The 27355-nt window shown below is 52.7% G+C and overlaps 1 protein-coding gene across 1 annotated transcript in view; it reads right to left on the reverse strand.

Annotated features, from left to right (window-relative positions):
• The window catches only part of IGDCC4 (immunoglobulin superfamily DCC subclass member 4), a 39334-nt gene that overhangs the window by 6248 nt on the left and 5731 nt on the right, over positions 1–27355 (reverse strand). The window contains exons 2-16 of the mRNA XM_027552996.1: positions 22427–22777; positions 21655–21796; positions 14750–14886; positions 13374–13514; positions 10234–10389; positions 9122–9535; positions 8467–8631; positions 7792–7929; positions 6852–7022; positions 5174–5413; positions 4940–5041; positions 3264–3447; positions 2448–2575; positions 509–679; positions 139–276 (exon numbers count right to left, since the gene is read on the reverse strand). Of these exons, the coding sequence (XP_027408797.1) occupies positions 139–276; positions 509–679; positions 2448–2575; positions 3264–3447; positions 4940–5041; positions 5174–5413; positions 6852–7022; positions 7792–7929; positions 8467–8631; positions 9122–9535; positions 10234–10389; positions 13374–13514; positions 14750–14886; positions 21655–21796; positions 22427–22777 (2778 nt within the window). The remainder of the gene's footprint in view (positions 1–138; positions 277–508; positions 680–2447; positions 2576–3263; positions 3448–4939; positions 5042–5173; positions 5414–6851; positions 7023–7791; positions 7930–8466; positions 8632–9121; positions 9536–10233; positions 10390–13373; positions 13515–14749; positions 14887–21654; positions 21797–22426; positions 22778–27355) is intronic.

The raw sequence follows: 27355 nt of genomic DNA on the forward strand, positions 1-27355 counted from the left end.
AGCTGTCCAACAACATGTGCCTGAACGCAAGCCCTTGGAGGACATGACTTCAAGATTAGAAGTCAGCTCTGGGGACCTTTGGAGAGCTTGGGCTGCCCCAGGATGGAGCCCACCCCTTCCTCCCTTTCCACCTCTTACCTGAGAGCTTCTCCTGGAGAGTAATCACATCCTGCAGGCCAGAGAAGGGCCCAGGCCCCACCTCTGTGCGTGCACCCATCTTGAAGAAGTACCTAGTGTCGCTCTCGAGGCCGTGGACCTCAGCACTGAAGATGTTTCCTGGGGGGCGGGGGAGCCAGGGAGAGCAGGGTTGGTGACCCGGGTAGGGGTGGCCTGCAGGGCTGGGCTGGGAAGTGGCCCTGGGAAGACCTGCTGCTCCCACCCAGGTAGCAGCTTCTGCCTGCTCCTCCTAGAACAAACCTCCGTGGCCATCTCAGTACTAACCCAGCCACTGGGGAGGCTGGAAAGGGGTGGGGGGAAACCCCAGAGGTCCTGGGGTGCGGGCACTCACCCTCTGTGGTGAGCAGGGTCCACTGGTGCTCGGGCTGGGTGTGGTTGTTGCTGTAGAGAATCAGATACTCCACAATCTCCCCGTTGGGCTCTGTCGGGGGGCACCAGTGCAGCCGGACGGTGGAAGGTGTCAGGGGGCTCAGGCGCAGGTCAGATGGGGGTGTCGAGGGCCCTGGGTGTCAGGGGAGGAGATGGGAGAGGCAGGGTCACTGAGAGCCCCAGCCATGGGCACAGCTGGGAGCCAGGGCATGAAGGCATGGCCTCCTTGCTTCCGCCTTTACTGGAACAAACCACAAACCACGAAGCAAAATGAGGTCGGGTCTCTCACTGGGGAATTTCTGGAAAACAGTTAGGGAGGGGTCTTTGCCACCATTCTGCCCCTCTTAGAAACTCTTTTCCACTCTTTGGAGCAGAGCTCTTCAAATGTCCACACTCAAATACTTTCAAGGGCTGAAGATGGTGTCTGGTCCTCAGGGGACCTGGGGGCAGAGCTCAAAAGTTTTTGGAAGGCTCACATTTCATTTAAACTCATCTCTTCTGTGGTAACATTTAATATCTAAGTAATGTTTTAAATGATTTATTATTTAAAGTTCCTAACTCCCCTCACCACCGCAAATCTTCAAGTAAAATTGTTTGACGTCCTGTATAGCCTCCGTGTACGCCTGCCTGGGCCCAGGACCTTAGAGTCACAGGAATCCTCATGTGTGAAGTACCACCTTGAAAGGCTTTGTGTTTTGTTTTCAGAGAAGCTGATGGGGGCGCGGGAGTGGGGCAGGAGTAAATGAGGAAGGGAGGGGAGAAAAGAGGGACAAAAGGTGACTAGTGAGTTGGGAAACAACAGAAATTTGGGGGCTCAGGTTTTCAAGGCCCAACAGAGGGTGAGATGGGGACCCAGGGCTGTGAGGCTTAAAAAAGCCACAGCACCATGGGCTGTCAGAACCCTCAATGGCCCTGGGTGACTCCCCACTTCTCAGGCTCTAGTCTCTCCATCTGTGAAAGGAGAAAATATTCCCCTCTCTGTAATCAGGTCAATTGAGCTGGGGATTCCGTGTCATGGTCTCCCCTGAGAAAACACTGAGCCTCCCTCCATTCCACGTGCAAGACCATGGTAAGTGGAGCTCTTGGGCTTCCCTGGTGGCTCAGGCAGTAAAGAAACTGCCTGCAGTGCAGGAGATCCGGGCCCGATCTCTGGATCGGGAGGATCCCTTGGAGAAGGAATGGCAACTCATTGCAATATTCTTGCCTGGAGAATTCCATGGCCAGGCTCCTCGGTCCGTGAGGAACAAAGAGTTGGACATGGCTGAGCGACTAACAACACCACTTGAGCTGAGGTCATGGGTGTGTGAGAAACAATTTGTAAGCATTTTTTTAAAAAGTGCATTCATGAGGGTGGATGGCCTCTCCACCCTACCCTACATACGTCTTCTTATCTCAGATTAGGAACAAAGGTCTGCTGGTAGAAAGGGGAACTGTGTCAGCAGAACCTAAGAGGTTGCTGTGAGGACAAAGAGCCACTTGTCTCCAGATGCGTTTCCAGAGGGTTCCAGAGTCACAGACTTGCAGAGCTCATGGTCCCAACTTCCCTTTTTACAGATGAGGACACAGAACCCTGCTGGGGAAGGGGTCTGCCTAGGTCTCCCTGTGTGTCAGGGGCAGGCTGGGGACCCAAATGCAGAGTCCAGGATGCCTGCCTCCAGAGCTGGCCCTCCTCACAGCTCAGTGAGGTCTCGGCACAGCCTCTTAAAAGAAACCACTCCTCTAAATCTCATGTGATCATGTCCGTGAGTAAATGGTTAAGACCAGCACTGGACTGCCAGCATAAATGCAAAGCAAGTGACTGGAACTTTTGGGGCTCTGAGGGGCATTTCAGAAGAGGGCTGCTGGGGCAAGGAGTTCGGTGAAAGATGGACCTGTGGTCAAGGGGCTGAGGGGCCACTCACGGTCAGGCAGGGTGGAGCGCTCTACCACGGAGCCAAAAGGCCCGTCCATGTCCACACCATGAGACTGTACCGCAAACTCGTATTTGGTGAACGGCTTCAGGCCGCCAATGAGGATGTCTTCTCCAGAGCTGCCGAGGTAAGAAATGCAACTAGGACTCTCGGGCCCCTTCAAGTCTCCTCCCCAACCCAGCTGCAACCCCTGCCTCGGGCAGGGAACCTGCTCCCTGACACCAGGGCCACTAACACCATCCAGAGACCTGCAGAGAGATGTGGATGGATGGATGTATATATATGATTCCAAGTCCAATCCCCAAGCCAGGCCCCCTCTTTCAAGAAATATTCCTGGGTTAATCCACATCATTCTCCACCCAAAGAATCCTATCTGATGCATCTTCTCCTTGACTTAAAGGAAAAGATGCATAACTTTTCCTTCAGCTGCAATTGTATTAATATGTATCTATTCCTTTTTATGCTTTGTTTTGTCTGCCAAACCAACAGAGACCAAGAGGTCTCTGCCTCCCCATCCAATGGGGGGCCTCTCAGGACAGCAGCTGGGCTGTCTCTTCCCCATCACCTGAGACTGAAGAAATAGGTCTGTCCTGCATGACGTCTCCCAGGGTTGAGCCCTCCGGTGAGGGGACAGGACTGGATGGGCTCTCCTTTCCCATCTGTCACCATCAGGTCATCAGACTCTCAACGTGCCCCCAGTTTAACACATGAGTCATGAAATGTCCCTGAACCCTCAGGCCCCTCTCTTCATCGTTACCTGCTGCCTCCTTCCCTTCCACTCCGCCCCTTCACAGTCCCTCTTCCCACCTGGTGTAATAGGTGACCAGGGAGGCATTCCTGAGCCCCCATGGGCTGAAGCGCACAGTGTAGTTGACAATCTTGACTGTGGTGAAGTCTGGCTTTTTCCACCGAAGCCAAATGGAGGTAGAGCTGTTTGATTCCGCATGGACGTGGGCAGGGGGCAAGGGTGGCCCCCTCTGGATGGGCAGGTCTGGAGGGTGAAAATTATAGAGTGTGGGAAGGGAGGGAAGATACTCATCTGGTAATATGTACTGTGGTTTGCAGTTCCCAAGGCACTTTCTTTTACCCTTCACTTGTGATCCTGTGAGTTGGGAATAATGCTTTATTTCCACTTCACAGATAAGGAAACTGAGGCCGCCAAGGATTTAAGTGATTTTGGCCAAGGGCATACAGGGAGCAGACTATGGAACACTAGTATGTAAGAGAGAGAGACAGCAAGTCACGATAATTATGAGCATAGATTCTGGAGCCAGGCTGTCCTGGTTCAAATTCCAATTCTGCCATGTACTGGCTGTGTGACTATGGAGAAGTTAATTAACCTCTCTGTGTTTCCATTCTCTATTCCGTCAGTGAGGCTAATAATAGTACCTACATTTCATAGGGTTGTTATGAGGATTAAATTAGTTAATATTTGTAAAGTATATAGAAGTGTCATGGAATGAATGTCTGTGTCCCCCCGCAAAGTTCCTATGTTGAAACTTGAACATATGGTGGAGTCCTGCCTGTTTGGGCCACTGTAACAACCACAGACTGGGTGGTAAACAACAGAAATTTATTTTTCACAATTTCAGAGTCTGAGATCAAGCTTTGGTGAAGGCCCTCTACTGGGTTATAGACTACCAACTTTTCATTGTATCTTCAGGGCAGAAAAGGGAAGCAAGCTCTTGTGTGACTCTTAAAAGGGTACAAACCCCCCCAGGCTTGGGATGTGGGGCCCGTCCGGCTCAAGAAGAAAGTGAAGCAGTATGAACTAATCTAATCCTAATTACCTCCTAATACATCACACTGGAGGGTAGGATTTCAACATATGGATTCTGGGGGACACAGATTTTTTGTCCATAACAGTGTCCTTATAAAAGAGACCCTAGGGAACTCTCTAGACCTCTTTCTGCCCTGTGAGGACACAGCGAGAAGATGGCCTATGGTCTATGAATCGGGAATCGGGTCTTCACCAGACACTGACTCAGCTAAAGCCTTGATCTTGGATTTCCCAGCCTCCAAAACAGTGAGAAGTAAATGTTGGCTGTGTAAGCTACTCAGTCTATGGTGTTTTGTTACAGTAACCTGAACCAACTCTGAGCCTCAGTTTCCTGGTGGGCCACATAGGGATACCCTCCCTGCCTAGAGCAGAGGAATAATCTCAGAGATAGTGTGATGAAGGTGGGTCATCTTAAAAATTGTTTAAAGGTCAAACTTGGGCCAGAAGTCACTGATGAACCACTGGGTTTCTCTATGTCCAAACCTTCCAAATTAGCACTGCTCAAGGATAATGAAAACACGGGCCTATAAGGCAAAAGCGGGAGCTTCTCTCTGTGATCTAAATGAGCCAGTAGAATAGGTTTGCAGGTGGCTGAAACTTCTAGATGGCCTGCCCACGAGGGCCGGCCCGGAGGAGAGGGAAAGGAGGCAAGGCGCAGCCCTGCTGACCGAGCCCTCGCGCTCCGCTTCCCCAGCCTCCTCACCTGGGGTGGGGGCCTTCTCTGTTTTGCCCTTCCACACTGCCGCATAGCCATCCTCGTGTTTGTTGAACGCCACGAGCTTCACCTCGTACAGCCGGCCAGGGACTGGGGAAGGCCATGGAGGGGGGTCACTCTTGTGTCCCCTGAGAGATTCCATCTCCAACCACCAGCCCAGCTTGCCCAGCCCCCCGCTGGACCTGTGTCAATCCCCCCCACCCCCCGGGCGGCCCTCCTCACCTAGCTGGGTCAGTTCATACTGCTTCACTTTCTTCTTGAGCCGGACAGGCCCCACATCCCAAGCCTGGTCCCCACGGCCCCCTGGAGGGCTCTCACCATCCGTCTCCTCCTCCTCCGCTCCCACCTCTCGCCAGTACAGTTTGTAGCCAGAGATCTGGGCGGGGTGCGGGGGTGGCTGCCAGGACACGACCAGGGACTCCATCCTTGCCCGTACCTTCAGCTCTGTGGGCGCAAAAGGGACTGGGGGCAGAGGAGCCGGAAGGGAGGAGGAGAAGAGAATCAAAGAGAAGGAAGAAGGGGAGGCCGGGGAAGGGAGGCAGGAAGGAGCATGAGGAAGCAGAAAGCAGGAAGACAGCGTTGAGTGAGGCCCTTGCCAGAGTTCTCCCCATATATCTCACCACTCAGCCACCAGCCTAAGGGTCAGGCCCAGGCTGGGTCTAGAGGAGAACTCACTATTCCATAAGCCCAGAGTGCTGGGAACGCAGGGACGTTTCCCGGGGGTTTGCAAAGAGGTTGGCCAAGAGCATTTCTGGGGCAGGGCTGACAATACCTGACTTAGAGGAGGGCTCTGTAAATCTTCTGAAGGCATGAAGGCATGGGCACCAGCAGGCAAGGGGATCAGAGGGGTTGCTGAAGCCAGGAAGGAGGGATGGAGCCACCGGAGTGGGGAGACCTCCTTGGAGCCTGAGAGTGGGTTGGCTCACTGTGTGTCTGATGCTGTCCTAAGCACTTCATAGCATGTATTTTAACTTTATTCTCACAACCCTACAAAATAACAAACCTACTAGTGTCCCTGTTTTACAGATAAGGAAACTGAGGCTCAGAGAAGTCCAGTAACTTGCCCAAGATGACACAGATTGTATGTGTGCCAGGCTTTGTCCTCATGGGAGGCTTGGTGTGCTGCGATTCATGGGGTTGCAAAGAGTCGGACACGACTGAGCAACTGAACTGAACTGAACCACTCTACTATTGGGCCTCTCAACAAAACCCACAACAGTCATAATCACAGAAGCAGCTATTATTTATTTATTTTTTCCCAGCTGTGCTGTGCGGCACATGGGAATCTTAGTTCCCCAGCCAGGGATCAAACCTGTGCTTCCTGCTGTGGAAGCATGGCTTCTTAACCACTGGACTGCTAGGGAAGGCCCCTGTTTGCTACTACTTGCTGCTGCTGCTGCTAAGTCGCTTCAGTCGTGTCTGACTCTGTGTGACCCCATAGATGGCAGCCTACGAGGCTCCCGTCCCTGGGATTCTCCAGGCAAGAACATTGGAGTGGATTGCCATTTCCTTCTCCAATGCATGAAAGTGAAAAGTGAAAGTGAAGTCGCTCAGTCATGTCCGACTCTTAGCACCCCCATGGACTGCAGCCCACCAGGCTCCTCCACCCATGGGATTTTATCAAACCTTTGTTTACATTAATTAATCTTCATGATACACCTGGCAGTAGTAAGTGAAGTCTTAGAGTTGTGAATGGTCTGTCCAAGGTCACACAGCAGATGGAAGGGATACATGAGCCCAGGGGTGTCTGCAAACACCAGCCCTTCGTCTCTTCACCCATTGAGCAGGGGCAGCCGTGGTAGATCTCTCATGGAGGGAGTGGTTCGGTCTGGGTTCCAAGGGCTCCCAAACACCCACACAGTCACTCACATCACCCCACCTGTCCCCTCTGGCCCCGTACCATGGCTCTGGTTGTGCACACTGGGCGTCCTGTGCTGCATCCACTGGGAGGGGGCCCCGTAGCCAGCCCCTGTGCCAGCTGAAATCCGCACTCGATACACCTTGCTGGGCTGAAGTGAGTTCAGCGTAAACTGTGTCTCATTCCCCGGCACCTCGGTGAAGAAAATCTGATCTGCTGGGACAGAAGACACTGGCTCTTGGTGGCCCCCTTAAGAACTCCTAAACCCCCCCTACACTGACTCTTCCACCTCAGGCCGTGACCCCTCAGTGCCTGGATGGACTCCACGCTTCAGTGAATGCCCAGGCCTCTGACCCTGGCTGATGCCAGCCATGAGCCTGGGCTCACAGTGGGGAGAATCAGGGCACACGCTCCCCACTGCCCCAGGAGCCGGCCCACACACACCAGGGCATGGGCCCGAGGGGCTGACTGTGAAGCCACCAAGCACCGCCTCTTCCAGAGCCCTGTCGACCGCCCACGCCCCCTTCCTCACCCTTCCCTGCCTTCTCGCCCTGGCCCCCTGGCCCCCAGCCAGTCGCCTTCTCCTATGTCTTCATCAATTTCATTCCTCCTCCCCGAGATTCTTGACATCTGTCCTAACATCCCATCCATGCCTCATTTCCCTCAATCCCACAAGCAAACCCTGCACCTCCCTACCCCTTCTGAGCTGGAAGGGACCCCAGGATTACCTAGGTCACCTGCCTCACTTCACAGACAAGGAGCCTGAAGTAGGGACTGTCGGACTACGCGCCGCAGCTGTACAGAAGGTGGGGCTAGCCCCCAGCCCTACCCCTGTCTCAAGCGAGCCCTCTAGTTGAGCCTTCCCTTCCACTCCTGCCCTCCCAACCCCCAGCCCACCTTCCCCTTTTCTAGGTTCACCTTGCCCTACTCCACCAGCCGCTCTGATGGAACCCTCACCTCACTGATTCCTGCCCCCACTCACCTTCCTTTCCCAAACCGTACTCTATCTTGTACTTCACCACCTGCCCATTGCTCAGGCTGGGAGGCAGGGGCAGCCACGCCACCCTGATGTCCGAGGGGTTGGGGCTGGACAGGGAGAGCTGGGGCGCTGCACTGGGGACTGAGACAGAAGAACATCAACGTGAGCTCGGCTCCACCGACGTGGAAGGTGAGGCCCAGGAGCGGTCAGAGACTTGCCCAGGTCACACAGCAAGTCAGAAGTAGGCCCAGGACCAGGATCTGAGGGAGGAAAGGGAGCCTCTCAGGGGAGCCCCAAGCTGGAGAGGATGGGACAGCCTTCCCAGGACATTCCCCCAGCACAATCTTCTACATCCAGCGGACTGTCACTGGCTCCTGTCTGACTGGATGGTACCTGGGTGCAGCGGAGAAGGAGCCACCTGATTACAGGCAGTCATGAAACCTGGGCTCAAGTCCCAGCTACACTATTGACCTTGGGCAAGTCACTCACTTTCTGGGCCTCAGTTTCTCCAACTGCAAATTAGGGAGATGAACCCTTGCCCACTCCTTTACAGGGCACAAAAGATGGCACAAGGCAAGTAAAAGCACCTTGGCGTACAGGAGTTAAGAGAAACTAAGCTACCATCTCCAGGGAATTCCCTGGGGCCCAAGGTGCCCACGGCAGGTGCAGAGGCCCTACCATCATCCAGCGTGTGGACCAGAGCCGGGGAGGAGGTGCGGCTGGCCCCCAGCTGCGAGTAGGCCACCACGTAGAACTCGTAGTCTGTGTTGGGTTCCAGGTCGCGAACCTGTAGCTCAGTGGTGTCATTGTTCACCGCAAACTGGTATTCCACATTGTCCACGCCTGAGTGGGTTAGGGACAAAGTGTCTGTCACAGGGCCACCGCCAGAGGCTTCCCTGCTCAAAGCTGTCTAGGGAATCCTTCATGTTGTCCAGTCCCTGGAATAGCCTCTTTCTAGCTAAATCATTCCAGATAATCTGAGACTATAAACTCCTCTGACATCTAGTCCCACTGTATTAGTTCCTCCCACTGGTTAGAAGTCTTTTCTAGCGTGTAACTGAAGTGACTCCTGCTGCAATTAACAAGCTGGCTCCAGGAATGCCAAGGCATTTTCCCTGGGAGCGGCATCCTCTCGCTGCCCTTTTAAACTGTGGCTGAAGGGGAAATGCGCTAACCCATATCTACACACAGGTCTCTCACCCCATCCCATCCTATCCCCAAAGGCAACCCTTCAATCATCCACCCTGTGCCGCGTCCCTTCCCCCCACCCACCCCCGTAGGCACCCCCTGCAGTAGGTCTTTGCTGGGGTGTCTTAGCGCCGGGCAGACGCACCCCGTGCCTTCTGGTAGTGGAGGGAGAAGCCAATGATCTGCTCGCTGTGGAGCTCGGGCCGCTCCCAGGCCACCAGCACGGCGGAGCTGCTCAGCGGCGTGGCGGTGACCCGCGTGGGGGCGCTGGGGAGCCCCTCGCGCACCACGACCGCCAGCGGCGCAGCGGCGCACGCCGTTCCCGCGCCGTTCTCGGCCACGCACTGGTAGTAGCCGGCGTCCTGCAGGCGGATCTGGGTGATGACCAGGCTGCCGCCGCCGCCCTGCACCTTGACGCGCCCGTTGGGCCTCAGCGGCGCCCCGTCGTGCAGCCAGCGCAGCCACGGCCGCGGCTCGCCGGACGCGCGGCACACGAAGCGCGCGGTGCTGGCCCGCGTCCGCGACAGCGCCTCCGGCGCCTGCGAGATGACTGGAGCGGCTGGGGGACCGGAGGGGAACGCTGACTGTGCCTCCCGCCGCTAGAGGCCTGCCCCGGCCTCCAAATACCCAAGGGACTCCCGCAGCCCCTCACTCATTCTCACCTCTCCCCGATTCACCCGTCCCCCCAAAATACCCTCAGCAGCGCAGCTCTAGTTCTCTTCCTCCTTCTATCCCGGCCCTACACTAACCATTCTCTCCAGGCTTCCTCGGCCTCCCCAAATACCCTGGCTTCTCCAGGATCTAACCCTTCTCCCGCACTTATTCCGTCTCCCCTACCTCCCAGGACCCCACACCTATCAGATGTACCCCCCAGTAACCTCACTCTCATCCTTCCCCACATTACCCGGGTCCCACCCAGACCACCTCTCCAATAACCCAAGCAATGCCCTTTATCACCCCTCTCCTCTTCCTCAACTCCATCCTCCAATCTCCTCCCACACTTGTTTCCTCTAATTACCTAGTCTGTCCCCTCCAAGGCACCCCACCCCCTCACGAAGGACTCCTCCCCAGGTGCTGGGGCCCCGCCCCCCTCAACCTTATCTTCCCTTTTCATTCTCCACCGTGGCGCGCCCACCTGTCCGTTTTCCCACTTCCTATTCCTCCTGCGCTCAGCCCCCGCTAATCCGCCCCAAAGCAGTCTCCCCCTACACCTGCTCCCCGGTCCTTTGACCCATCTCACCCTCCGCCCCTCCTCACCCAGCACGCGGAGCTCGGCGGCTGCGGTGGCGAAGTCCCGCCTGCGGGGCTTGTTAGCTCTGCAGACGTAGACGCCAGAGTGGCGGGGCTGCGCGCTGGTGATGAGTAGGTTGGTGCGGCCCAGGACGATGACATCGGTGGAGATGGGCTTCCCGTCTGCGGGAGGAGGGAGAGTGCTGGAGCGGGTAGCTGACCGCTGCCCCTCCATCCACTCTCCGGACCTCCGACCTCGAGTGGGCGCGCCATCTCCACCAGGGTTAAGAGAACCTAACAGTCTCTGGTTGGGATCTCAGTTCCTCCACTTGCTAGACCAATGATCCCCTCTGAGCCCTAGGGTCTCTCTCTGTAAAATGGGGAGATAGTCCCTCGCAGGAAGGGCTGTTCTGAGGGTGGAACCAATAAGGTCTGTGAGGCTGGCCCACACAATGCAGGCACATTAATAGGTGCTCTGAACACGACTCAGTTACAACCATTACCATTACTGTTAAATTCATTTCTCTCAAGGACACACTCCTGCCATATGACCTCAGCCCAGGGCTACGATGAAGAAATGGCTGGAAAGGTCTGCACCATAACCAGAGACCTAAATACGGGAGACTTATTTTGATGTGAAGTGACAATCATTTTGAAAGCCCTTGCCTTACAGTCAGGAGCTGAAATGCAAACCGCCAGGAAACAAAAAAACTATTCTACTTCACAAAACCAAAGAAATGCATGTCAAAACACAGATGTTCATTTTCACCTATTAAAGTGGGAAAGTTTTTAAAGACAGTATGTTGCAATGCCTGAGCAAGGGTAAATGCGGATAGGGCTATACAGGGGCTCCAGCTTGACCTTGAAGCCAGGATTCCACTTGTGGGCACCCTGTGGTGGGGAGCTGTTAACAATGCTGATCACCTCAGCGTTAACTGTAACAGTGGACAACTGGGAAGGACTTCAAAAATTAAATCATGGCTATACTCAAATGATGGACTATCAGTTATTAAAATTATTTTTTGAAAAAGCTTTAAAGATGGAGAGGGAATTCCCCTGGCAGTCCAGTAGTTAGGACTCTGAACTTCCACTGCAGGAGATACGGGTTCAATCCCTGGTCAGGGAACTAAGATCCCACAATCAGCATGGTGTGGCCAAAAATAAATAAAAAATAAAGATGGGGAGATGCTTATGATATACGGTTGAATAAAAACAAGACTTGGAACTGTAAATACAGCATGCTTTTATTTGAGGGGGGGAAATATACATGTGCATAGAAAAAACTCTGGAAGAAAACACATTCATATGTTAGCAATTTAGTCTCTGAGTGGTGGGATGTTTACTGTTTCTGGTTTTCCTTAGTTTTCTACAATGAATATGTACAACTTTTGCCATCAGAAGAAAACAACACAAAACAAAAAAGCCATGCCCTTCCCCTGACTTAGTGGAGTTGTTGTTGTGTTGTGTTACTCGCTTAGCCGTGTCCGACTCTTTGCGATCCCATGGACTGTAACCCAACAGGCTCCTCTGTCCATGGGATTCTCCAGGCACCAATACTGGAGTGGGTTGCTATTTCCTTCTCCAGACTTAGTGGAGTAAATTCCTGGAAAAGGAACAGCACCCAGGGACAGGAGTGAAGCCAGTCTCTGTCTTCTAAGTTTGCTATTAGCAGAGTTTCAAGTGAGACCCCAGAACCACAGTGTCTGGACCCTCTAGGACAGCAATTCTCAAATCCCCACTGTGCAAACAAATCACAGAATCGCAAGAGACCTGGTTAAGATGCAGAGGCGTCAGGCACCCTAGATTCTGCATTTCTAACTTCGCCCAGGAGGTAGGTAAAGACCACACTTTCGGTAGAAGGACCTTAGGAACTTGTTAAACATTAAGAATCCGGGGTCATGATCTTTCAGGCGTGAAGGGAAGGAGTCTGCAATTTGAAGAAGCTCCCTGGGTCATCCTGATGCCTGGTCAGGATTTGAGAAGCACTGATGATGGAAGTAGGCGACATCACAGGCTTACCCCAATAATACTATGAGGGTCCTGCTGGCCTAAGGTTCCCCTAACTAGGCAGGTGTCACGAGTCCAGTGAGGTCAGGTAGGTCAGGGAGGCACAGATAACCAGCACTGTTCTTTCTCATCAGCTCGGTGGGGGTACGCAGTCATCTTGGGTTATTATTTTTCTTTAAATTCTATGTATTCATCATTATCTAGTCTTGAATGTGAGATACAAACTTACAAAAGGGAGTGTGGGGTCATGGACTGAACCAGGGAAGAGGTGTAAAGAGAGCTGGATTTAAGACTTACTTCTGCCATTGACTTGGGACAAGACACTTCTTATTGACAAATGGAAACAAGTAATCCTTGCTTTTCTTCCATACAGAGCTGTAGGGGGTGGTGTACCAGAAAAGGAACAGGCTCTAAAGTTTGGGTCCTGGCTTTCCACCTGCCTTTCTGAGCTTTAGTTTCCTCATCTGCCCACCAGGAATAACAGCCCTGGCCCTTAACCTCTTCGAACAGCTCTAGGAGGCTCTGGCAGGAAACTGGGTTTCACGCTTAGTAGGCTACAAGGTCACGTTGGCCCGGCGCTCTCATTACCCTACAGCATCTTCTGTAATGCAGCCCGCTTGGCACTCATCACTTGCTGCCTGATACCACCAAGTCTCCTCACGGATATGTCTCCCTTACACAGACTGTGAGATCAGAGGGCAGGGCCCCATCTCTTTCACCTGGGTCTTTCACTCACTGTGCCCAGCATGAAGCCGGGCACACAAAGGCAGAAGCAGACTGGGTGGACCAGGAGGGGCTATGTAGTTAGACCAGCAGAGCGTCCAAGTGCTACCTGACTCACTGGCCCCACACTCACTGTTTTAAGGACTGGAAACATAGAAAGTGGAGAACAAAGCCCAGCGGCCACCCCCAAGAAAGGTCTCAAGAGTGATTTGTGAGTGGCAGACTGAGTGGGCTTCATAAAAGAAACTTGCTAGACAGATTGATTCATTTGGTCCAGGCTCCTCTACCCACACTCCACCCTGGGACAGAAGTTAGTTCCTGCCACACCAAAGGTTGGTGACCATACTGTGGTCACGCTTATAGATCCCTGACTTGGGGGTGTGTGCAACGCCACCCCCTCCCTCTCCCATGCCCTCAAGTCCTCTCCCTCCACTTACCCTGTCGAACCCAGGACACAAAAGGGGTGGGGTCAGCCGAGGCCACACACTCCATCACCACACTCTGGCCAGACACGACGGTGGTGTTCTCCGGGGCTGCCACGATGACCACGTCCTGCCCCCCAGCGGATGCCAGGGACCCTGGAGAGAGGGAGCCTTACCATCAGGCGTCTTCACATTCAGCCCTTTACCTGATGCTCACAGTCACTTGGTGAGACAGGTGGGGCAGCCAGGGTTCCATCGGACAGATGGGAAAGCAGCTGCGTACTTCAACAGAGCTGGGACTGGAACTCAGAGGTCTTTCTCTGGGAGCCAGAGAGGAAAAACCGGGCCTCCGACACAGCGCCCCCATTCTTCCTACTGGATGGAACCCCCCCTCAAGGCAGAGAACCAGCAGAGTCAAGAGTAGACTTGCAGTCTGGACTTGAAGTCAACAGTTGGAGTTTCTAGTTCTGGCAAGTCCCTTCCCTGGAGTGCCTCAGCTCCCATGTGGGGAAGGCAGGGGATGAGCTCGAGTTTCTGCCAGCTTGGTGGCGCCCGGAGCACCCGTTCCCTGCCAAGTTCTCAGCATGACCCTGGGTCCCTGGGTCAGCATGGTAAATACCTGGTTTGTCCAACAGGTGGAGGCAGAGACCCCGGGCACTGAATGGGCAGCAAACCAAACTCCGCTCATCAGCTAAGCCCCCGGAAGTAGGGTGGGAGTGAAAGTGGATGGGATGAGAGCGGGATGGAGAGATGAGCGGAGGGGTTGGAGTCGAGGGGAGCTGCCTTGGCAAAGGAAGGCAAGATAGAGGCCTTTGCAGGGGGCCTGAAGTGAGATCTATTGAACACCTGCCAGGCACCAGGCACTTCCCATTCCTATCTCGGCGATTCTCACCACCTCCCTGGGCTGGACATTTGATAAGGAGCCCAGGGTCACACAGATGGTTAGTAGAGAAGCCAGGATTCAAACCAGGTCATTCTGACCCCAAAGCCTGTGTCCTTTCTACCGCGTCACTCTGGGACGGGAGGTTTTCAGAGAAATGGAAAGAACAGTCCCAGACCATTAGGAGCCAGATCCACAGCAAGCAGCAGGGGGCGGCTCCCCCAGGGCAGGGACGGGCACCTACCCTCTCCATAGACACCTCATCTCCCTGCACCTGTCCCCAGCCCTGGACACTCCATCCACCCATGGAAACAGTCTCAGCAGGAAGGGAACCCTGGACCAGAAAGAAGTCTTGGGTTCCTGCCCTGAGTGCTATCTCTGACTTGGGTGGCACTGCCTTCTTTGGGCTTCATGGCCTCATCTGTCACCTATTTGAAGGCAGGTCTTGGACGACTTGAGGTCCCTCCCAGCTCCAAGATGGCTGATTGCCCCACCCGGCCAGCCCCCTTACCTCTGTGGGCCACGCGGAGTAGGGCCTCCTGGCTGAAGCGCTGTTGTGCTGAGTTGGTGGCCACACAGCGGTAGGAGCCTGCATCGCCTTCCTGTACATCCAGGATCTGGAGGACCCCGTTGGGAAGGGTGATGAGCCTTGGGAAGGGACAGAGGGCACCTGTGAGGTGGACAGGAGCTCTACAGGGAGGGTGGCAGTGCCCCAGCTGTCCTGAACCCACCACCCCTCCTTCCTGAAATACCTACTGTGGCTTACTAAGCTCACTCGTAATAAATGCAAATTAAAACTAAAAGATACTGGAACTTCCCTTCTGGTCCAGAGGTTAAGAATCCGCCTTCCAACGCAGGGGACCTGGGTTCTATGCCTGGTCAGGGAACTAAGATCCCACGTGTCACAGGTAACTAAGCCTGCGCTCTCCAACTACTGAGCCCACACTCTCAAGCCTGTGAGCCACAACTATGCCTCAACTAAGACGCGACACAGCCAAATAAGCATTTTATCAAACCTGCATGCACCTTTTAGACCCAGCAACGTCACTTCAAGGACTTCATCCCAAGATATTCTCATACACATACACAAAATGTATGTTTAACAATATTCACTCCAACCCTGTCTGCCATAGCAAAAGACTGGCAACAATCCAAGCGTCCATCTGTAGGGTGGGAACTAGCTAAATTTGTTCGGGTACATTCATAGAATGGAATGCTAGGCAGCTGTTAAAAGGATGCAGCTCCTTGTGTGCTGATACAAGGCCATCTCCAAAATATGTATGGTACAGAACAGTGCGTGGAGGACATGTACTTATATGCTTTTGCACGGAATGTTCCTGGTCATAGTGGTTGTCTTAGGGAACCTGTGATCTGGGGAGCTCTCAGGAGCAGACTTTATTTTTATTAAATAACCTTCTGTAAAGTTTGAATTTGTTTACCTCCTGCCTGTATTACCTTCTCTCTCCTCTGATAAAATCCCTTCTAGTCACATGATCTCAATTTGAACCTTGAAACAAGCCTAAGAGATAGAGGGGATCATAGCTTTCATTTTATTGGTGAGAAAACCAAATCTTGGAGGGAGGAGGGTATTTTTCCAGGGTCCCACAGTTAAAGCAGAGTTATGACTGGAACCCACATCTCCTGGTGCCAAATCCCACATTCTTCCCATCTGCCTGTCTTAGCAGCGATTAGATGGCTAACAATGCCAGTGGGAAGGGATGTAGTCCCAGCAAGTGCCCCGCCCGCCAGTCAACGTGTACATTACGGAGGAGGGGCAGGATGGATGAGGGTGGTGTTGTCTGCCCTTTTGGTGAGGGTTGGAAAGCAGTTTGGGCTGGAAGAACCCAGAGATCTTGCTTAGAGACAGTGCAATCCCAGGCAGAGAAGTGTCCACGGGGGCCTGGGTGGTGGGAAGCAGAATGGGCTCTGGCCCCAGCAGGGAGGGAGTGGGTCTTCCTGAATTTTCTAGCTGTGATCTCTGCAGGGTCAGCTTGAGGGTGAGACTTCTAGTTTCTCACTGTGGATGCAGGCTAGGCCAAGGTCAAGGAGGGAATGGGGCAGCTGTGTACACGAAGTGAAGATCCCTTGGCTCGTGGGGAAAGCAAGGTATGAGAAAATCTAAACACAGGAGAAAAGCACTAGCAGAAGGGTGTTGGGACAGAATTCTGGCCATAAGCCTAGAAATCTGCTGTGGCCCAAAGACTTAGAACAAACACGTAAACCTTCATCACTCCTTCCCTCACCCCACAGGCAAACTCAACTCTGCCCCCGGAGTCTTATCCTCAGCTCCAAGAGCTGCCTGCAGCAGTGCTGGGGCCAGCAGGGGAGAGGTGATGAGGAGGTGCAGGGTGTTTAGAGCTAAATCCTGGGCCAGGACCCAGCCTGTCGCCACGAATTTGATGGGAAAGACAAGGACCCATCTCGGAAACAAGGCCCCCACCCCCATCCTCGTCTCCTCCACTTTATATTCTCTAAGACCTTTCCTCCTTCCTCAGTCTCAAGAGCTGGCTGCACTTCCTGACCCCAAAGGTTCCCTGTCTTTCCAGGGAAATGTTGCTCCAGGTATCCAAGAGTTTCCCTGGTGGCTCAGTGATAAAGAATGCGCCCGCCAATGCAGAAGACATGGATTTGGCCTCTGGGTCGGGAATATCCCCAGGAGAAGGAAATGGCAACCCAGTCCAGGATTCTTGCCTGGGAAACCCCATAGACAGAGGAGCCTGGAGGGCTACAGTCCGTGGGTTGCAAAAAACACGACTTAGCAACTAAACAACAAAAACAACAATCCAAGAGCTAATACCTCCTTTGACAAGTAATATTGCCTAAATTGTGTGTGTTGAATGAACGAACAAAGGAATGGATGCCTTTCCTTGGGTGTGGTGCTGTTGCTGCGTTTGCTACAGCCAAAGAAGTGAGATGGCACCACTTTTAATGTTCATTTAATATCTTTGCTGCTTTGTTAAAAATGTGGTTTCAAAAGCTCTGTCCTTGGAAGGATGTCCAAGACACATTGGTTAGTGGGGGGGAAAATCACAAAACAGTGTTTGCGAAGCAATGCTATTTTTGGAAAATAGATAAACGATATGCTAGGATGTGCCCAGAAAAAGTCAAGGGTGGTAAAGCTCACGTCAGTCGTGGAGGTTTTCTCAGCAAGGGGGATTACTGGTGGGGGTGCTCTTCTTTGTTCTGCTTTTAAATTTCTTGGTTACAGTGAACATTTATTAGTTTGGGAATATAAAACTTAAATGGAAAAATGCACGTGCCCTTGTACACTTTGTTTTGTGACTCCTGGCTCTGGAATAAAAGCAGCTGTGGCATAGTGAGGAGAATTGATTCCAATAAATGTGATTTTTAGCAAGTGACATCCAATGTCCAGGCCTCAGGTTTCTCCTTTGAAAAACGGGCTTCATAAATTCCTATGTATTTCACACCCCTGACCCTGTTAATGTGTTATAAGCCCACATAAGATCGTGGTAATAGCTATCTGTGGTCAGTTTGTAGGTGACTTTTTCTTCTTTAAGTTAGTATATTTTATCGTTTTAAAATGACTTCAAATAAAATAGCTACTTATAGAATGAAAGCAACCTCTATCTAAAAGGGAGGAACCATTCTCTTCCCAAGCCTGAACCTGCTTCCTGTACCTGCAAAAGGACACTTGAACCCCGGGATTCAAAAGCAGAGAAGAAATGGCAGAGCTGCTCTGAATGTCCTGAGGGCCAACGCGCCCCACCTTGGGGCAGATTCAGAGATCCACCCCAGGAAAAGGGACACGAGCCGAGGGTCACATGAGGCTGACACAAGATGGACCCTGGGAGATGGGCAGGGCAGAGGACTGGACCAGGGATCCTGCAGGAATTAAATCCATTCATTTTAAAGTGTGAGTACGGGAAGATCCTCTGGAGAAGGAAATGGCAACCCACTCCAGTATTCTTACCTGGTGAATCCTATGGACAGAGGAGCCTGGCAGGCTCCATGGGGTCCATGGGGTCGCAAGAGTCAGACACAACTTAGTGACTAAACCACCACCACCACCAAAGTGACAAAGCAGACTTCCCCGGTGGCTCAGCGGTAAAGAATCCGCCTGTAATGTGAGAGACCTGGGTTCGATCCCTGGGTCGGGAAATCCCCTACAGAAGGAAATAGCAACCCACTCCAGTATTCTTGCCTGGAGAATCCCATGGACAGGTGAGCCTGGCAGGCTACAGTCCATAGGGTCGCAAAGAGTCGGACACGACTGAAGCGACTTAGCACGCAGACACAAAAGTTACAAAAGAGAGAGTTGATTTGAAGAAATGTATAAAGTGAGTGATTATATAAATGTCTTAGGGGTGGCCAAGATTATGACAGGAGTTTGTGAATGCCTGTGATTTGGGAAACGTTGCTCTTGGTGATTATTGGTTCCTGTGGAAGAAAAATGATCCCCTCTCATTAGAAATTAGTGTAAGTATCAGGCAATTGCCTTAGGGTCTAGACTTTGCCGTCAGTGCCCAAAATATGCATACAGACCCTGACGGCGTGTGCTTATTAACTGCACATGTGCACAGCCTACACCTGGGCATATGGTCTCCTTCAAACCTCTGAGTCGAGTTTATGAATAGCATATTTGTACATGAACTCTATCCGGGCATGTGTAAAAATACATACCTTGGGCATAATCAAGTTGCTGTTTTAGGTATTTCTTTATCCCCCACCCCACACACAATGTGCTGGGACATATGAGCCTGGCTTATTTATAGATGAGGATCAATTTTCAGAGGACTTGGGGGCAAACACTTCCAGAGTCCAGGAACTGACAGCTCCAGCCTCCTGGGAGAGGCCTAACTAGATGCTGGGAGGTGCGGGAACTCCTCTATTTGTGGAGAAACACTGAGGAAGTAACCTCTCCTCTGAGCATAACTGGATCCATCTCTAAGCCCACCTACAACAGGAGCTTCTTCAGACCCTGCGGTTTCCCCACCCCAACCACCAAATCATCCACCCCAGGGCTCCAACGCCAGATACTCTCGGCAGCAGCTGTGTGACTTGAGGCAAGTGACTAGTGTCTCTGATCCTCAGTTCCCTTGTTTCACAGTTCAGAGAAAAGCATCTGCCACAGCCACACAGACAGACCTGGAAGGGGGTTCTGTATGCATGAAGTGAAAAAAAAAAAAAAGCAGGAATTGCAATATAATCCCATTTTTGTTTTCTATAAAAAAGACTGAATAGAAATACCCAGCATATATCATCCAAAATGTTTAATATTTATAAACATACAGGGGAAAAGTCCTGAAGGTAGACATCAAAACTAACAGAGGCTTCCCATGTGGCAAGAAGATGAGTCATTTTTGTTTCTTCTTCTCTGTTTATACGAATTTGAAAAATAGATCCAATAGGAATATAAACAAAGTAAATAGAGGAAAATGTGAAAAATAGGAAACCCTTAGCTTGCAGGATGACGGGAGGGATTAAGTGAGAACACACCGCTCGCACTAAGCAGGGCCTCTTGTGACTTTTAATGCGGGGAGAGTTTTCTGCTCTCTCCCACCTCGCACTTGACCCTCACCCAGCAACTCCCTGGAAGCGTCCACCCCCAGCAGTGAGGGGCGCCACACTCGGAGGCACAGAACTTAACATGCCGGTGCTGGGAAACTGGGTTGGCAATCCCAAGGCCCCGCCCTAGAATGCTCATTCTGGGGATAGTAGAAGGGCATGGCAACCCACTCCTGTATTCTTGCCTAGAGAATCCCATGGACAGAGGAACCTGGCGGGCTACAGTCCATGGATTCGCAAAGAGTCGGACACAGCTGAGCGACTGACACTATGGAGCAAATGACTCTAAGAGGTGGTTAAACAAGTTGAACAGGTTCTCAGCACAGGGCTGCTCAGGGGACTTGTCAACTCCAAGAGGGAGATTTATAGGCACTTTCCTGGTCTTATTTGACCATGGAAAAAAAATTTTTTTTCCAAGAATCATCTTTAGGGACTAATATTCTCAAAAAAACCTCACTTTGGAAACCACGATCTAGTCCAACCCATTGGACCACTGGGGCTCACTGATCACCAGAATCACAGGATCACTTACATCTTGGCTTCTCACCCTTCTTCCTCCCTTCCAACTGTTGCAGAGATGTGGCCTGTGGCTTTTCTATCTAGAAGTTTCTCTCACACTTTCACCCCTACCAAGACATGGACAAAAGTCAGAGGAGCTGGGCCAACTCAATACTCTAAAGACAGGTTAGTTCCAGGGCAGAGAGATCTGGAAACCAGTATTTCTGAGCCTGAGGAATCTCACCTCAACTGGGAGAGGAGAGAGTGGGCTGGTAACTACAGCCAGAGAGATGCACGGAAAGGAGGGCAGGGTGGCTGGGAAAGGCTTTTGGAGAAACCTTTTCAAAATGTAAGAATCCGCGGGGTGGGACTTCCCTGGTGGCACAGTGGTTAAGAATCCGCCTGCCAATGCAGGGGATACAGGTTTGATCCCTGGTCCAGGAAGATTCCACGTGCCTCAGAGCAACTAAGCTCATGTGCTGCAGCTCCTGAGCCTGGGAGCCGCAGCTGCTGTAACCAGAGTGCTAAAGAGCCTGTGCTCTCAGCCACAAAAGAAGCCACCGAAATAAGAAACCCACGTGCGGCAACCAGACAGCAGCCCTGGCTCATCGCAAATAGAGAAAGCCCATGTGCAGCAACTAGACCCAGCGCATCAATTAAAAAAGAATCTATGGGGTGGCGGCCAAGTCACGAGACCAATTCCAAGACCAGGGATGCAAATGAGCCTCATGCCTTCTGGACACGCTCTGTGTACGTTTGGGCTCTCCCAGGAAGCCATAGGAGTGATCAGGTCCTGGGTCTAGCCTCTGCTTCTCCTCTGCCCTAGAAACCCTTCCCTGGGATTGCTCCATTGCCTTTATGGGGAGAAAGGAGGGTGAAACAGAAAAGCTCTCCACAACCCAGTTATCAAATGCTGCACCCCACTGGATGGAACTGAGGGAAGAAGAGAAGTTATGTATCTAGGGTAGAAATTTCAGAGGAACCTGCAAAGAGAAAGCCTCCCAGCAGCCTCCTGGCCCTGAGCAAACTACAAACATCCAGCCAATGCCTCACTGTGTGGCCTTGGATAAAACACAGCTCCTCTCTGGCCCTTGGTCTCCTCCTCGATAAAACAAGTGGTTGGGCTACATATGCTCTGAAGTACTAGATCACTGCTCTTAACCCAAGCCCCATAGCTTGGTAGGTGGCTTTTCTCCTAGGGAGCAAAAACCTCTGGCCCAATTTCTCTTTGGGACCAGAAATGAGCTGAGCATCTGGTAGTGGTTGGCTCCTAAGTCAGTTTGGGCAAATGGAGCCACCTTGACTCTAAGGATCCCAGTTTCCAAGAACGTCCCAGAGCCCAACCTATCTGCCCTCTGGGAACCACTCCCCACTCCATTATAGGACACTCACCGAGGCTCCTCAGGCACTGTCACCTGGTCCTTCTCCCAAGTAATGACGGGTGTTGGCAGTCCTTCGATTTGGCACTGAAAGCGAGCGGTCCCGTTCTCCTCCACAGTCTGAGATTCTGGGTGCAGGGAGAAGCCTGCAAGGGCTGGGGATGAGGACAGTGAGAAAATACAGCGACAGGAGAGGGACACGAGAAAGGAGGCCACAGTGAGCACAGATGGTGAAACACACGTGCACACGGACACGGAGGGACACCGGCGACAGAAACACGCGTAGAGAAAATTCAACCCGACGCAGACAGGCAGGCAGAGGGTAAGTGGTGATGACTGGTCAGATGAGTCCCCCTGCCTTACTCATGTCAGACTACAGTGTCTCCTCTGGCCTCAAAATTATGTCATGGTGATCTGTGCCTCCTAAGAGCCCCCCCAAGGGGTGGCTGGACGATGCAGCTCAGCGCCACACACTATGGGCGTGGGGAGCACCGCTGTGCTCCTGACACTCAAGTCTCTCTGGTGGGCTTCCTGGAGGAAAGCACAGGTCTAGACTCTCGAAGTCACAGGGAAGGAAAAAGAGGAGCAGCAGAAGAGTGGGGAAGATGTGAGACTATTGAACGGTGAGACAGATAGTAGCAGGAAGGGACCCACTGGGCAGGACAGGAGGCAGGGAAAGGGGGGTGGCTCAGGGACAAGCCTTTGTGCAAGTAACTAACGGCGGATCCCAGTTCCCACACCCCACGTCGTGCGGATCTCAGCTCAGCCCCAGATGTAGCACTTACTGGCGAGCTTGACCACTGCAGCCTGGCTGGCCATCACCCCAAGGGGGCCATGGGCCAGGCAGGAATAGCTGCCTTCAATGACTTCTGAAGCCCCAGGGTCTGCCTCGTCAGTGCCATCTACTGTTGGCAGCTGGGACAGCCATAGGGAGCCATTGGGTAGCAGGCGAAGGTGCTTGTGCTCAGGGAGGGCGCCTCCATCCTTGCTCCACGTGACGCTGGTGGGGGGTCCGGTGGCAGCCACCCCCAGACTGCAGTCCAGCACCAGGGCTTGTTCTGGGCCCAGGATTACTTGCAGCGGCCCTGCTCCACAGCTCAGCGACACGGTCGTCTCCTGGGGCAATGGCTGCTCCCCTGCGTAGAGGAGGGACACCAGGGCCATCAGAGTGTGTCCTCCTACATCCCACAGCCTCCAGCTCCTGAGCCACTTGCACCAGGATTGGGGACAAGCCTCGGAGAAAGAGGGCTCATGAGGAAACCTGTGTCTGGATCCCAGCTCTACCTCTGACTAACTGTGATCTTGGGTCAACGGCTGCGCTTCGTGCCCATCGTGCCCACCCCTCAGCCCCACTCAACTTCCTCATCCACAAAATAACACAGTTCTTAGCAAAATGTGAAAGCAACTCAAATGCCCAATCACCTGTGCGTGCGTGCGTGCTAAGTCGCTTCAGTCGTGTTCAACTCTGTGCGACCCTATGGTGCACCAGGCTCCTCTGTCCATGGGGATTCTCCAGGCAAGAAAACTGGGATGGGTTGCCATGCCCTCCTCTAGGGGGATCTTCCCAACCCAGGGATCAAACCTGAGTCTCATGCCTCCTGCACTGGCAGGCAGATTCTTTACCTCTAGCACCACCTGGGAAACCCAATCACTTGATGAATGGATAAATATATTACTCAGCTATCAAAAGAAATGAAGTACTGACATTTGCCTCAGAGGGAATAAACCTTGAAAACTTTATGCAAAGGGAAAGAAGCCAGTTATGAAACGCCACATATTGTATAATGTGATCTCATTTCTATGAAATGTCCAGAATAGGCACATCCATAGAGACAAGACCATAAATTCATGGTTGCCAGGGACTGGGGAGAGGGAAGAATGAAGAGAGATGGCTAAGGGATCTAAGGTTTCTTTTTTGGGTGCTGAAAATGTTTCTAGAATTAGATAGTGGTGATGGTTGCACAACCTCGTGAATAAACTTAACCCATTGATTTGTAGCCTTTAAATGGTGAATTTTGTGGCTTGTGAATTGCCTCTCAATTTAAAAAGACTTAGTCATTTGTTCTTCAAAAGGCTGCCATGAGTGGTCAGTGAGATGCTGTGTGCTAAGGGAGAGCGGCACAGTGGCTGACCTGGCTCAGTAATGTCATTCCCTCTCCTGGAATCCTGCAGATCATCTCAACCATGATTGTCCAACTCACTTCTGCTGCAGCGACTGCAAGAGTTAAGCTCTCCTCCCTGCAGCTGATTCCTCCAGAGCCGCACAATGAGCCAGCACAGAACCCAGGCCTCCAACCCTCTGCAGATGCCCCAGAAGAGCCCACAGCTTCAACACCACCCTGGCCACAAAGGTGGACAGCAGAGGAAGGGAGCAGGAGGTGAAGCAGGAGGACAACAGAGGCAGGGAATGCCATCCCAGGGTCAAGGCAAAACACCCAAATGACAATGTTTATCATTTTAAGCAACATCTCAGCCAGGCCAGTAACCATTATTCACAGGGAAATGGTGTGTTCTTCCCATTGTATCTCCCACAAGGTTGGCCTACTGCCTCCTTGTCCCATAGACGCTCCAAGGCTGAAGGCCCCCTTCTATCCTCTGGCCTGACACCTTGCTTAAAGGCACCATGGTGTGTCTGAGAGTGAGTCAGGGACAGAGGTGAAGACAATGGCCCATACTCATTACCAGGCAGGCCAGGGCTGACAGCGTCCCGTCAGGGGCATGCAGAAAGCACAGCGGTGGGGGACTCAGGCAACCCTCAGTTCTGGACCTGGACCTGTCACAGTCTAGCTGTGTGGCCTTGGGACTTTCTTGCCCCCACCCCCGCCCTGCTCGTTTACTCAAACACAGCAGGTGATGTCTGAGATTCTATGATGGCAGGATTGTCCAGTGAACTGGACACACCTATTCCTAAACTGATTTAGAGTATCATCTAGCTGTGCAGTGCTCAGTCACTTCAGTCATGTCCGACTCTTTGCAACCCCATGGACTGTAGCCCAGCAGGCTCCTCTGTCCATGGGATTTTTCAGACAATACTGGAGCGGGTTTTCAAGACGTCCTCCAGGGCATCTTCTCAACCCAGGGATCGAACCTGTGCCTTCTGCATCTCCTGCATTGTAGGCGGGTTCTTTACCCATTGAGCCATCTGGGAAGCCTGTATCATCTAGATACACACAAAAAACTATAGATACCTTCCACATCTAAACATGTGCACCCGAATCTCTGCTACACCTACACACATATTTGCCAACACTTTAGGATCAAGACGGAGGGGAGAAGTCCTGACAAGCTGAGATACAGAGGCCAGTGCAGAAGCCAGGCCACCGCTGTGGGAAGACAGACAGACAGAGGGGGTCTGAACGGGCCTCTCTGCCTTTCTTAAAGGCCCTGCAGGCACCTTCAACGACACAGCTGGTTTCAGCAGTACTAGAGGGTGCAGCCAGGAGAAGGCAGCACTTGCCCTCACCTGGCTTCCAGCCAAACTGGGGAAGGAAGCCACGAAGAGCACCTGATCCCAGGGCAGAAGATCAAGCTTCCAATCATGCTGTTCCATCTACCAGCTATGTGACAAGCCACTTCACCTCTCTGGGCCTCAGTTTCCACATCTGTAAAATGAAGGTGATACTATGGAGCCTGTGAGGATTACACCAGATGATGGAGGGCAGGGCTCCAGTTCAAAGCTTAACAGGCATCAATCAAGGAATGGGAACTCATTCTTTAGAGGCACTTCATAAACTGGAGATCTCACTGGTGGCTCAGATGATAAAGAATCTGCCTGCAGTGCAGGAAACCCGGGTTCGATCCCTGGGTTGGGAAGATCCCCTGGAGAAGGGAATGGCAGCCCACTCCAGTATTCTTGCCTGGAGAATCCCAGGGACAGAGGAGCCTGGTGGGCAACAGTCCATGGGGTTGCAAAGAGTTGGACACGGCTGAACGACTAATACTTTGACTTCATAAACTGGAAAGGGATGTACAAATGCAAATCACTATTCTCAACATCCAGTCCCTTGTCTATCTGCGGCCCTAGATTCGGATGCAAACGCGGTCGGGGCAAGGCCAGCCTGGGCTGTCAGCCCAGCGGCTTCCAAATGCCCCATTCCAGCCGCCACTGAGCAGTCGGTTTGAGTTTCAGGGAAGAAAAGCCCCACATGACTCGAATCCCTGAGCCCTCTGGCAGCCTCCCTGCCCCCCAAAGCATGTCGGAGGCTTGGAAAATCCCCCGCCGTGGTGAACAAACAATGTGAACAGTTGGGGCCCCGAGCAGCTGCTGGGTCTGTCAGCAGCCTGGGCTCGGACAGGCAGGATGGCGGCCAGAGGGGCCGTGGCTGGCTGGGGAGCCCAGAGAAGGCTCCAATTCCTTTCTGAATATTCATGGATCAGCAGATGTCTGGCTGCCCCACCTCAGAGGAGCTCAGCACCCAGCAAGACCAGGCGGCAGTGGAAACCAACAGGGATGTAGATGTGGGGAGAACTCGGGGTCCCGGGGGGTACAGGGCTGTGCCAGGAGTCCAGATCAGCTCACGTTAATGAAAATATGTGCAGAGCCTGAGACTGCTCATTTTATAGATGGGGAGGAGCCCAACTGAGGCCCAACAGGGGAGGGGCTCGCCTCTCTGGGAGATAGTCTGGGGAAATTGTCCTTGGATATCCCAGGGGTGAACCCAGCATCAAGGAGAGAGCTGCTCCCGAATAAGAGGAGGTTCTCTCTGCCTCAGGGCCCAGCCCAACTTCTGTGCCCAGGACATGTGGATCCTTAGGCGCTCAGCTCAGCTGCCACATCCTTCCATGAAGTTGCCCCTGTTCCCCTCCAAGGAAGGTCTTTCCTGGGTCTCACAGAATGGAGCCACTCAGAGGTCCCCTACCCATCCTTCCTCTTGCCTAAGACAGACCATGGGATGTGGTGGGACCAGCCTTGGCCTAGAGTCAGAGTCCTAGGCGCATCGTGTGTTGTATGACCTTGGTCCGTTTTCCTCCTTTCAGGTTCCATTTCCCTAGTTTTAAAATGAAGAGCTGCCACGGTTCTCGTTTTCACCAAAATTCTCCCAGCAGTAGAGGGGATCAGACTCAGGAGGCTTACTGACCACCTGAAATGCTTTTATTTTGAAACCTCTGGCCCATTTTGCATCCTATTCTGCTACACAGCAGTGTTGGCTTTCATGTACATGTGGCTCCTACACCACCAAATCTTTTTGCATAAAGTGATGCTCCGGAGAGTGGGCAGTGTTTGCCCAGTGGTTTCATGCCCCGCCCCCCTTTCCCACCACCCCCAGCCCCTCCCATGAGCACTTCTCAGCCCTCCCTCTCAGGCCAGGGCGGACAAAGCGGACACGCTGTGGCCAGCTTTCTGCTCAAGGGGTTCTCCCTCCCCCACAAGCCCTTCTCCTCACTCTCCTGGGTGGGGAGGGGGGGACCCTGCTGGAGATACAGAGCTTCTATGCTCAGGAGCCCCAGGACCATCTCTCAGTCTCCTTTTTCTGGCATTATTTTACCCACTTGCAGGATAAATTAGATTTTATGAGGCCAATTAGGACCCAGACAGAAAGGAGATTCGCTGCTGAGCCCTGGGGCCAGCTCAGTGCTGTTCTGCAGGATTTGTGGGGGCCTGGCATAAGCCAGGGTTCCGTTCCTCAGTGAACTTTCAGAAAAGAGGATGGGGGAGTGGGGGGAAGAAGGGGGACAAAGCTGAGATGCTGCCTTTGTTAAGGCAAGAACTTGCC

The sequence above is a fragment of the Bos indicus x Bos taurus genome, chromosome 10 (genome assembly GCF_003369695.1).
Source record: "Bos indicus x Bos taurus breed Angus x Brahman F1 hybrid chromosome 10, Bos_hybrid_MaternalHap_v2.0, whole genome shotgun sequence".
Taxonomy (NCBI): domain Eukaryota; kingdom Metazoa; phylum Chordata; class Mammalia; order Artiodactyla; family Bovidae; genus Bos; species Bos indicus x Bos taurus.